This window comes from Clavelina lepadiformis, chromosome 4, assembly GCF_947623445.1.
Source record: "Clavelina lepadiformis chromosome 4, kaClaLepa1.1, whole genome shotgun sequence".
In the NCBI taxonomy this organism is placed as follows: Eukaryota; Metazoa; Chordata; class Ascidiacea; order Aplousobranchia; family Clavelinidae; genus Clavelina; species Clavelina lepadiformis.
Genome location: NC_135243.1, coordinates 8,653,257 through 8,665,370, shown reverse-complemented (window position 1 = coordinate 8,665,370; position 12,114 = coordinate 8,653,257). Strand labels below are relative to the sequence as shown.

Sequence of the window (12,114 nt, the reverse complement as noted above, 5' to 3'; positions counted from 1 at the left end):
TGTAGGTAGAGCCAGTGGTGTATTCCTAAAAACGAGTACGAAGTGGGGGTTCCTTATCAAACAGGTATGGTATTGCATCCAAACCAAATGTATATAAAAATGGGGATAAAATGACATGAAGCAAGAAATGGTAAGGAATCACGATCCCCGCCAAAAAAGGGGGGAAACGGGCACCCCCAGCGATCCCCTCAAATACACCACTGGGTAGAGCCTTTTTATCACCCATTTCATTAAGATAACATAAAGAAAATGGATATGCTCGAGTTATTTTGAAGCTGTGAGCCAGCAAGCTTGAGGAAGTTTTTTCCTCAATTTAGAAGAAGAGACCCTCTTTTATTTTAAGGTGATAGAAAGGCTCTAACTTTGTTTTAAGTCCATTACATTGCATTGTGATCTGAAAATATCGCGTGACTCAGCGCAAGTATTTCGATCAAAAACCTATTATTTTCAGTAAGTTTCTATGTTTTGTTTTCTTGTTTGTAATTTTATATTGTTTTCCTGAACCCAAGGACAATATCCGAGGTTTTTGAGCGAAAAACTCTCGCTAAGTCGTGCTTCCAAACCTCACCGTCACAATGCCCGGAACAAATTTGGCAGCCGGAGCAAGTTGGCAATGACGCCGCTTTTCTTTGGGCATCTTAACCAAAAACTAGCTAACTTTGTGTTTTGAGCTATTTTGAGCGAAAAACTCCAAATTTAAAATTCTGCCAAGAGTTTGCTGCTATACGTAATTAGGGTTTAGTTTGACGTTGCAGTTGATTTTCTTTTGTTGTACTAACAAGCAAAAGGCATGAGTTAATATGTGATAACCTAAAAATTGGCAAACATAGTGGTTTGGCATTTAGGAACGGTTTATTGACAAAGTGTAATCAATCGTTGCTGTAGGATGGAACACATTGTCCCGATTTGAGGAACTCGCGTTAGAAGCCTACTTATATTGTGTTGAGACTGACTTCTTTATTTTTATAACGTTTGACTTAGTTTTAATCAACATGTGTGTATTTCTATCAGATTTTGTAACGGAAAGTGGGTATATGGCACCTGAACTTGAGAGGTTGACCCACTCCACTACAATAATTACTTGTTGAAATGTTTATTTCGGGTGATGATATATGAGTCTCATGAAGTCGTCTGCTTTTCTCATCCTCAGATTTAATTGTTCACCTTGACGGCTTATTGTCTTTTGAAGATGACAATAAAGTTGTCTATATTAGCACTGAACTTCTTCAAATTGAATTCAACAATGGTTACACAGGAATGACAACTGTTTATAGTATACTGATTATATTGAAGTTTCTTTGAACAAATACATTTAGACAAAATATTGGCACAGCAACAGCATAAAGACGTCCATGTTACAGCGATGATCTTAGTAGACTAAATGCATTGAACAGCTGTGAATAATTCATGCAGGATAGGCAGGCACCACATTTATGTCACGACTTAAAACGGAAAACAGGAAGTTATCAGTACGCAATGCAATGCTTCACAAAGCAGATTTCCGAAAACAAGAATTCTACACTGCATTTGATCTGTATACTATAATATCCCCTTATTATCACAAGTTGATACATATTTATTAAAATGTATTTATCATACCACCGAAAAAAATACGAAACACGTAGGGTTACATAGAACAAAGACGACGTTCCAGTTGTTATGAAAAATATTAAGTTAGATGGGAGATTTCTTTATCCACAAAATCTGACGAGCTTATCATATTTTACAAATCATTTTGTAGAAGGGAAAAATCAGTTTAAAAAAGAAGGTACACAACGCAACCAACAACCATTTGTATAGCATCATCAAATACACGCATTTTCAAAATTAGATGTTAAACTAGGAAAGGTACAGATCTACTTCAAATGGAAACAAGTTCGCCTGCTTTGACATTGAATGGCCATGCAAAATTTTAGAAAGTTTGCCTGCCGTAATTAGTCAAGAAAATAAATTCATTTTTAAGTTAAACAACAATAAACGCAGGAAAGAAATGGACACACAGATTTTTAGATCATATTTCGTTCTTGTTTGATCAATGAATGTATTTGACCGCTTGTTATAGCGAGCCTATTTAAACGTTGCAAAAATTAATTCAAATTTTGTTTTAAAGTTAAGCAATTTTATTTCAAAGTCAAATTTTATGAAATTATTGCTTAGTCAGAGAAAGGTTATATTGTTATGGATTTTTACGTATTGTCCCATATTGGTTGACCATAGTTATACCAGATGGCAGAAAAAAGTTACTTCTATTTTGTTAAGCGCTCAGTATATAACAAGAAAGTTTATAAAAAATCACGCGCTTAATTTCAAGCAATGCCATATGTACCATAATCTACGAAAAGACATCGTATAAAGTAAAGTAAAACACATCGTGTTTTTGAGTGAGAGCAGTTTTCTTAAAAATCTCATCATGGATGACTTTCCTCTGTACAGAACATGTTATAGCCTACTTTAATTTATAACTTGAAACTTAATGGTCTAATGGCGGTGTTTAGGGTATAAACTCAGAAATTGCTATCCTTGTAGTTAAAAAACAAACTGAGGACTGGCAAAGAGTTATGTGGCTGAGGTTCGGTATTTTACTATTGGCTTATGCTTTTGAGCACCACACAAAAGAAATAATAACTTAATAATAGCCTACTGGTAATCTATATACCCGCAGCATTCCCAGTTTGTTGTACATCGATATATGAATAGTTTTACATTTCTATCGCGCTGATTGGGTAATTTTATTGTGTTTGACACTTGCTGGCATGCTGCCAACGTCATTTGTTTGATTGTAGTTACCTTACAAAAATTGACAAAAAAATTAAATATTTATGCTTATTTCTTAAATGTAAATTCCTGAATACTTGGCTTCGAAATTGAAATTGCACGTCATCACGAAAAGACAAAAGGCAAAATGGTAAAAGCTTTTTTGCTCCACTTTAACCATTTCATGATTTAATTTTTATTACACAGAAGGCTGTTTTTCTAACATTGCAACAAAATTTATGTGTTCTTGTCTATGCGCTTCAATAAGTTTCTGCATAAGAGCTTGGAGACCTTTTATCTTATCCATGCAGTTTGCAACTTCTACACTTTCACCTTGACCGGCATTCTATAAATAATTAACAAATTCATGACTGACAAGCTTTGAGAAAGTTTTAGTTGTTATCGCAAACATCTTTCCTATTTTTTGCTTATGCTGTACCCTACAGTACAGCAAGTATTACCTTTGCTATCGACTTTCGAAGACCGGCAAAAGTTTGGATGCAATCTCTTAATTTTTCCTCCAGAACGTCTCTTTCAGACTGAAGGATTTTCACGTTTCGTTCTAAGCCCCACATTCGCGATTGCATTGACTCTTTCTCAGCCTTTTCTGAGTCAAGTTCAACTGTGGTAGGAAAGAAAGCAGACTCTTTGTATTTCAACAAAAGTTACCTCATACGCCAATACGTCCGAAATAATTTTTCGAGAACAGCTGAACAGAGTAATTTTCATTCTTTTAATGTTTTAAATAGGCCAATTAGTCTACTTATCTAAAAGATCTAACTCTAATTTGTCACCTACTTAGCTAATCCTATCTCCTTGGTTAGCCATGTGTCGTGTTGGCAATTTGGGAATACGTATTTTTGTCAACGCGTATACGGATTACAAACACATTCACAAATTACGAACGCCTTTACAATTTTGTACAATAAGAACCCGTTCGGCCAACAGAGCCATGTTTTTTTACTCGATAGTTCAGCGTGCATGTAATTTATGAACACGTTGTTATGAACTTTTCGGCCAAGCAAAATGTCATACGTTCGCAATTTAGGCTATGTACACGCTGAATGAAGGGAATTCTGACACATATGGCTAACCGTATACCTCGGACACAATTAGTCTTCAGTACTGAAAACATCAAAAAGCCGACATAGTGTATTTCGCTTTATAGTTAGTTTTTATTCTATGCTAGAAAAAATTGGAAAAGTTTTACCTCGCAATTTGTCCAGTGATGAACGGGATTCATGTAACATAGATTTTGTTTCAAGTTTTTCTTCGAGTGCGGCCCATAATTGATTTAAAAGCATTTTTTCTTTATCAACCCATTCTTCTTTTTGACGAAGCAACGTTATAATGGTACGACGCCTGTAACAGTTTTACGCCCTTAAATTTTGTAGGCTACTTTTTTCAGTATAGAATAGGCCAAGATGAATGATAATAAATAATAGAACATTACTACATTGGCCTAACTTGAGTTTTTCTCTACAGAGGCTTGTTGACTTTTGTGGTTATAACTAACACAGCAGTAACAAGAACTATATAGCCTATATCAGACGTGGGCAAACTGCGGCTCTCCGGCATGTTTTTTGTGGCTCTTCTAGTCGAATCGTAAAATTCCAAAAAATGTAAAGGCTACCAAGAGTACCGTTTATGAAAGTTTCTGTGTAGTTTTTCTTTATTTATGCCAGCATTTCGTTTATGACGTAACACTAGACATCGATTCCGACATTGTTTTCAGGTATAGATTCTATACTCTATTGCAAAGGTTGTCAAAATGCACCTCACCAACATGTTTTTATGGGTCTTTTAGTTAAAAAGTAATATCCCAAAATGACTACTAATACAGTAGTATAATAACCAAATTGACAATCATTACTGATTTTGCGGCTCGCTGGTGTTTATATTTTTCCGCAAATGACTCTTTCATTGAACAAATTTGCCCACCCCTGGCCTATATAATCTAATACCGGTAAGTTATAGGCAGGTTTTCATAGCAACCTATTTTAATCGACAAGGGCAGAGATAGACAACGTAGACAACTCACCTGATATATACGCCTAACACGAACGCAATTCCGACAGCCAGAAACAGTATGAAAACTTGGAACCAGCAGGAGGTAGGATCAAGTATAATTTGTGCTCCTTGCCATATCCAACCTAACCAAGATTCATCGTCGTCGTCCGAGCCCGGGTCAATGCCCAAATAAGGTATTATCGTTTCGCATCCATTTTCGTACACTTTTGAAACCACGTCATTTTCCGAGAAATCTCTTGATTTGACTTTGCAATATCGTGGCATTTTTCTTCAGTCTCCTTAGTTAGGGGCCTTAATTTCTTCTATATTCCACTATAATTTTGCATATTAACTAACCGTATTTGGTGCAATCCTTACAAAAACCAGGTGCTTGTTGTGTAACAGAAGTCAATTGTTGGAACTCAAGTTAATTGTCAATGTTGACGCAGTTTCACGTATCACTTGCTTTACCAATGATTCTAGCGAAATGGTGCTGCTGCATTGCAGTGGAATGCTACAATACATTGGCTACATGGTGGTCGGACGATTCAATCCAGCCCACGGACAATTGAATGGAAAGTTCAAGGTTTAAACAAGTATAATTGCAACCATTTTTTACGAAGGCACGTTTCACAAAAAATGAACGGGTTTCTTTCGATAGAGTTCCACGCATTAAACAACTCCTGCTGCAAAGCTGTTGTTCTTATCAGGGCTTTGGAGCCGGGGCCGTGCATTTTCAAAGGAGCTTGAGCTAGTTGTTTGAAAAATAGCTCCATGTATTTCATAAGATGCTATGCTACTAGCCTACTACTATTGGCTGAATTCACATAATTTAACAGCAACCCTTCACAAAATTAAGAATTGCAGGAAATTTGACAGCAAAGCAGTCACATGTTCATAGCTGCAACCGATGGTACTGACTGACCCATTGAGCGTTCATCCTTAAACCTTAGTTTCCGACGTAATGGAGCTGGAGCAATTTAACATTTACGCCTGTTCCAAAGCCCTGGTTCTTATGTTGTGGCGGAAGCGAATGTTGTAAAACAAGTGAACGTTGCGCAAGCGGTGAAACTGGTGATGCGGCCAAAGCAAAAAATGAGTTCCCTCATGATGGCTTGTTTTTTTTACTGAAGATAACCTTTTGCATTCTTAGTTAATACAACAACTTTTACTTTACAAGATATGACGCAAGTATCATTAGCCTGACGGTTACAATTCACAAAAATTAAAAATGCAGCGAGTTTTTTAAATCCTTTATCAGCAAGGCCAAGGTTCGCAATCTTCCAAAATTATTTTAACCGTAACCTTAAAAAGGTTGCGCGCTGTACTTAATAGTATGTACAAACTATAATCTTATCCATTTTCAACATTATCGCAGCCAAACGCCTTTAGACTATGTAGAGATTCTTATTACAAAATGTGTAGACCGGTAAAGCACTTTCACTTGTCTTAAGACCCTTAATCATGACTGTTAGGCAGCCTGAAACCTGTTTAATAGCTCTTACTCCACTATATGAACAGCAGCTTTCTGCTGTATTTGAGCAAGCCAGATTAAGTATTTGGTATTTTTAATATCAAGACCATCACTTCTTTTTTGGTTTGGTCTGCAACGCCGCTTCCTCTGCTTCACGCTTGCGCTTAGCACGGATTCCAAACAACTTAGCATTGGATCGAGCCATGCGCTGAGCTTGGAAAACGCTGTGTTTTCTTTCTTCTTCACTGATCGCCCGAGCCTTTTCAGGTTTGAAAGTCTGGAAATACAAATCTTGTTATAGCATTTTGAACCGCCTTGCTTCAAGTTCGGATAATAATGTTAGGCAGATTTTTAATGATTAAATCTAACTTACATCTTTGATTGGTAAGATGTCTCCTTCGAATTGTGTTGCCATCTGCAATTGCTCTGGCTGTAAGAAACACATCAGAAGCTTAAAAGATCGTTTCTACAATGGCACTTTTAAATTTAACAACAACATTCTCATTACTGGCTTCTTAAAATATATAAGAAAATGTACTGCCTTTATTTCAATGTGGGGATGTGCTGTGTGACATATAATCACTTTAACAGTACGTTGTTGAGGTGAACATTTACGTGTGTTTGTTTGCAACTATTAAGCAGTGGTACTGGTAGCAAATACTGGGCTGTTTTTTCCAGATAAGTTGGTATTTCAGTCATTTTCTTAACTGAACAACTGATTTTACTTCAACTGGCCATTATTTCCACTGTTTAAATTACAATCATGATGTATCTTACATGACATATAAAATAATACAAATATACATTCGAGTAAGCTGCGTGTTAAACAAATATTATTACACATTATACAGTTGATTAATTTGTTATCCGCTAATTATTTTAATGATGCTTTCCTCATGTGGATGAGCTGATATAAGCCCAAACTCGAATACAATATTACTTATAAATCGATTAATTTTGGTATTTCTTGTTGACCAAAGTTAATAGCTAAAAAGTAAACATTCCTTACAATGAAGATCATTTACCAAATGAGTTTGCTTTTTCAATCCTCATTTAATCATCATTATTTTGAAACAAACAAGGCCAACATAAAACTATTTTGATAGAAAAGTAACTTCTTTGTGCTGCTTTTAGCTTATATTTATATTCATGCATGGACCTTAGGATTGTTACTGTGGTCCTAAATTGTTTTATGAAGATATGTTAGCGTCGCTTATAAAACCATGCTTATAATCAAGACACTAACATACATACAGTGGAAGATCGCCCAATTGAAGCCTAGGGAACAATTAAATGACCAACACCTTTGAACTGCTCAGAATGTTTTACTTAGCAGAAAAATTGGTATATGCAAAAACTGCTAATTACAATCAAGGAAAATATTACTTGTAACTATTTTCATAACTACCTTCATACAGTCGAAAAATTTTTCGTACAAAATCTGCGTTTAATGTGACCATTGACCAAATTCTTGTTATCATTACCATTTTTCCTTTCTCATATCTTTTCTTAGCACCATGCCTTTTTATGTTGCATTTCAGCATAAATGTTTAGTTTTATGGGCAACTTACTTTGCCTTTTCGAAATATACATGTCTTATGGATGTGTACTGCGTGCCATGTGACTTAAATGCATAGTATAATCAACTGTACTTTCTTTTCACCTGCCTATTATGGTATGCGAAATTGTCTGGTTTGATTTATCGAGTAGTCTATTGGTTTTCTTGGCATCAAGCATTACAGATGAGCTACACTGTTTCAAACCTGTTTTTTGTGTTTTTACATGACTTGGGTAATATCAGCAAAATTTTGACATAAAAGGTTCGGTTATAATAAATTCAAAATCACTCAATCTGCTTAACTTACCGGGCTGTCACCCTTCTTTGGCTTGGAAGGATTTTTGGGAAACAAAATTAGTTTGGATCGATATTCCTTCAACCGTTGGACATTCTCTTGCAAAGACTCAGTGTTCTTATTCCTTCTCCTGTGATCAACAGCGATACCAATGGTGGCTGCAAAATTACGATTTATTCCAGCAGCCTAGAAAAACAGATTTCAATAAGTATTCAACACTAAATGACAAGCAACAATTAACAGCAAGATATAACTTTGATATGACGTAAAAAAGGGTAGTTAGCTATTCTTCAAATCAGTAATTATTATATTAATCTGTACACCTTTTATCATGGAAATCACAATCAGAACTCGGAATAAGTAGAATTGTTATCGGGATGTATGTGACGTAGTACGAAATAAACCTATGTTGAATAAATTAGAGTCATTCAGTTGTGTTACGTCAACTTAGTACATTAGTAGTCAAGCTGAGAAGGAAATCACAATTTGGTGCAATACTTTAGCATTGTGCCCCAACAATGTGTAGTAAGTTGTCTCTGATTATTTTAAACTTAAAATACATAACAATGCTCATTGATATGTGCCTGCTGATAGCACACAGTTTCCTGATGCAATAAACAAAAATATTTCAATATTTTTGATATTTCTGGGCCATATTTCTGATATTTTTTTTAGTCCATCGACCCGCGTAAATTCGTTGGCCAAATTCCCAGCTCTTAGATACATGACAACAATGTTATCGTCATTATAATTTTTAAAAAGATTCTATGGCTCCACTTGTTGATTTGGAAAAAATTAAGAACAAAAACACTTTCTGCACTTTAGGATACTAAAAACTTAAAACAATAAAACAGGATTTCGGTATTTATCATTGCAAAGAAATGTGCATTTACACAATAGCTAAATTCGTTTAAGCCTTAATTTTAAACACACAATCTCCAACCGTGTGGTCTTTTGATGGTTAAGTGAGATTCTCAGTACATGCTCCCCATAAAACAAAACCAAACCTATGAGAGCCTTTATTTTTGTTGTACGCTTTCCAAGCTGAAATCAAATTTGATATTATGATATAAGCCAACAGCTTGAAGTCTCTGTTATTTAGTAATCAATGTGATCAACAAAGTTTGCATGAAATGAATATCGTACTAAAATGATGCTTACAACTATTATGTAATCTTGTTTTTAGTTCATGACAATCTCGTTAATAAGTATTTCATCTTAAATAGACTCTTTCCAAGTAACCACCGCCATTTTTTTTGGGTGGCAAGTTTAGGTCGATCACCTATACCAAACAATGGAAATGGTCGACCCACTTCAATTCTTTTTCAAATTACAAACATTCTAAGCATTGGATTGTAAAGATTTCACTCAGGTGAGTTGCATATGAATTCCTTTATGCGATTAAAAAAGAATTTTGAAAATATGTTGCCTAGTTCTTATTTTATAGTGCTTTGAATGCTACACACTAAGCTTGTCCAATATGACGTCTACATACGTTAGCGAAGAATGTAACGTAAAATGTGTAAGAGTTTGTGTGTAATCTGCAGCACGTTACACTGGGAAATTTTGTTTGGCATTCCAAGCAAAGTTTATTTAATCAACTAGAAGTACATGCACCACGCAAATTCTTCCGCATTTTACATTGCATGCTACGCTGAACACGTACGTGACTTCGTAATAAACTAGTCCAGTGAAAAGGATTCAAACCACTGTAAAATAAGAACTAGGCAAAATATTTAAAAAAAAATTTTTATCGTTTAAAGGAATTTATATGCAACTCAGCTGAGTGATATCTTTACAATCCAATGGCCTGAATGCTTGTCATTTAAAAAAGAATCAAAGTGGGTCGACATTTTCCATTGTTAAGTATAGGCTAACGAAAAAATCTTGCCACCTAGTCAGTAACTCAGAAAGGGTCTATTCAAAAATGTAAAATAAAATGCCTATGGGTTATTACAGAACTAGTTTCGTATAAGCCAGAAACCACACTACAGAGTATTGTAGTTTTCGATGAGACCTTGGGTACATGCAAAAGTAAATTCCAGTCGGCACTGTGACATGTCTTTGAAGCATGAAAGGTTGTGCATGGTGGCGTGAAGTCGAAGGTTGGCAAATTGCGGCTTTTTAAAATTTAGGTAAAAAAGGAAAAAGCAACATCTACTTTTTTGGACACTGCATTCCTTCCACTGAAAAAGATATGTTATTTTAGCTTTCTGCTAGTGTGCAGTTAATGTTTCAGCTAAAAAATCTCGGGTTTACAAACCACAGCGGAAAGCATGGTAACTGGGCCCTCGGCATTTATCAAAACTGTGCCTGATGCACCCCAATATCTCCTTTCTAATCGCCATAAAAGAGGGTTCCCAGGCTTTGTGTTAGGCTAGTCTTCATTGCTGAATCCAACAAGTACACCATTTTACACTTGATACACTTAGATTTTAGATGTGCTAAAACCTGATTTTAGCAGTCCTGCAACCCTGTGATTTTGTCGAAAGTGCCATGCTTTTAAGTCTGGTTTCGCACTGGGCCAGAAAGATGGCCTAGACTTTTAAATCATATCAATGGTACAGACATTGCAGTTCCATGTGGATATTAAAATGGCAAATAGGGTACCATACCTTGAGTTCTTCCAAAGTAAATCCTCGGCCAAGTCGTTGTTTGGTGTTGTATTTAAACGTAGGGCATCTTACAACTGGGCGAAGTTTACTGACAGGGCGTGGAGCAACAGTCCTTGCTTTGGTAACACGATTCTGTCTCCTTCTGTATTTGCGAGCTGGCTGATTAAACCATGATTTCACGCGAGTTTGCCACTTCTTGTGGAAGTGGTTGTTACATATGACGTTGTTATGTCGGATCGCCATCCTGCAAGCAAATCACAAAAACAATGTAAGCATAAACAACACCTTTCCGTCATTAAATCTACTTTTGCTGTGCTTAACCGTAGATAAATTAGAATAACCTTATGAAACTATTTAACGTTGCAACCCTAGTTTTAATTGTAACTGGATACATGTACACCATGTAAAACTTTGTTTACTAACCTCGTTATACTAAAACTATTAATACAAACCTTGACTAAACTAAATTTATGAGGTTTGTACCAAACTTTTGGCCGCAAATAATCTCGAGTTATATAGATATTTTCAGATATAGACTTATACACACATTTACCCCATACCTTAACGATACCGAAGCAAAAGGAATCTCTACACCAAAATTTTAATGCATGTCATTTCGTGAAAACAAAATCATAGAAGGTATCTAAACATTAACATCCATTTTTGTGAAAATATGATTTTATGAAAACGATCATTAAAGAGCAAAAGATTAAATAAATCGCACATTTTGCTTTCCAACGATATTTTTACTTATAAAAAATTGAGCAATTATCAACAATTGGCCATTTGTAATTGTATTTTAGGATATGAGCTGAGCTTAGTGAAAGCTCAGTTTAAAATAAAATTACATTAAACTTAAAGGTTCTACCTTTCCCTTCGTTTTAGCTTCTTTGTTACAGTATTTGGAAAGTTTCTAAAATTTTCAGTAAAAAACATGGCATTTTTTGTATATGTTTCAAAAAATGAAAGTTATTTTACAAAGCATTTAGACTTTTAGAGCTTTAAACTGTAACATTCTTCGCGTCATCTTGGTGTAGTAGTATCACAGTCGTTAACCTCCGACAAAGGAAAGTTTTTGCCCAACTTAATTTCGGCAATGAATCCTCATCGCTCGAGCCTCGATTGAGCTAGCCGATGTGCAAGTTCCAGTAGATCCTCATATTTTATTTAGTTCATCGCTTTTTTATATTGCGTTGCCTGAATTTGGAAAACCACACTTTTACCATAGATTTCACATAGATTTGCTCTATAGTATAGACCATAGAGCAATAGACAAAGAAAGCAAACAAAAAATACCAATTTCTTGGAATGTAAGTTCGCCATAAATTACGTAGGTGATTCAGTTGATGATATAAGTCATTTCGAAAAATACCGCGCGGGCCACGGGTTGGACACTCCTGTGTTAAGA

General features: G+C 35.4%; 2 protein-coding genes across 3 annotated transcripts; both read right to left on the bottom strand.

The window, feature by feature from the left end:
• Positions 1-2,926: 2,926 nt before the first annotated feature.
• On the bottom strand, positions 2,927-5,133 carry LOC143451301 (uncharacterized). The gene is made up of 4 exons (XM_076951752.1): positions 4,796-5,133; positions 3,965-4,116; positions 3,216-3,376; positions 2,927-3,100 (listed from the first exon to the last, which is right to left on the bottom strand). The coding sequence occupies exons 1-4, from the start codon at positions 5,047-5,049 to the stop codon at positions 2,954-2,956; spliced, it is 714 nt and encodes a 237-aa protein (XP_076807867.1). The 5' UTR covers positions 5,050-5,133; the 3' UTR covers positions 2,927-2,953.
• Positions 5,134-6,315: 1,182 nt separating this feature from the next.
• Positions 6,316-11,287, bottom strand: LOC143451302 (large ribosomal subunit protein eL13-like). Of its 2 annotated transcripts, none has more exons than XM_076951754.1 (5): positions 11,159-11,287; positions 10,707-10,950; positions 8,104-8,277; positions 6,612-6,668; positions 6,316-6,515 (listed from the first exon to the last, which is right to left on the bottom strand). In XM_076951754.1, the coding sequence occupies exons 2-5, from the start codon at positions 10,947-10,949 to the stop codon at positions 6,348-6,350; spliced, it is 642 nt and encodes a 213-aa protein (XP_076807869.1). In that variant the 5' UTR covers position 10,950; positions 11,159-11,287; the 3' UTR covers positions 6,316-6,347. The 2 variants fall into 2 exon arrangements, with proteins under 2 accessions (XP_076807869.1, XP_076807868.1); XM_076951753.1 differs by having other exon boundaries at positions 11,130-11,267.
• Between the last annotated feature and the right edge of the window lie 827 nt (positions 11,288-12,114).

Excerpts from the sequence above, each read along its gene's own strand:
- LOC143451302 (XM_076951754.1), bottom strand. The coding sequence starts at position 10,949 with ATGGCGATCCGACATAACAACGTCATATGTAACAACCACTTCCACAAG. Across the intron at positions 6,669-8,103 it reads CAAAGAAGGGTGACAGCCCG|CCAGAGCAATTGCAGATGGC; the intron begins GTAAGTTAAGCA and ends TGTTTCTTACAG. Across the intron at positions 6,516-6,611 it reads ACATCTTACCAATCAAAGAT|ACTTTCAAACCTGAAAAGGC; the intron begins GTAAGTTAGATT and ends TTGTATTTCCAG.
- LOC143451301 (XM_076951752.1), bottom strand. The coding sequence starts at position 5,049 with ATGCCACGATATTGCAAAGTCAAATCAAGAGATTTCTCGGAAAATGAC. Across the intron at positions 3,377-3,964 it reads ATCACTGGACAAATTGCGAG|TTGAACTTGACTCAGAAAAG; the intron begins GTAAAACTTTTC and ends TTCCTACCACAG. Across the intron at positions 3,101-3,215 it reads TTCGAAAGTCGATAGCAAAG|AATGCCGGTCAAGGTGAAAG; the intron begins GTAATACTTGCT and ends AATTATTTATAG.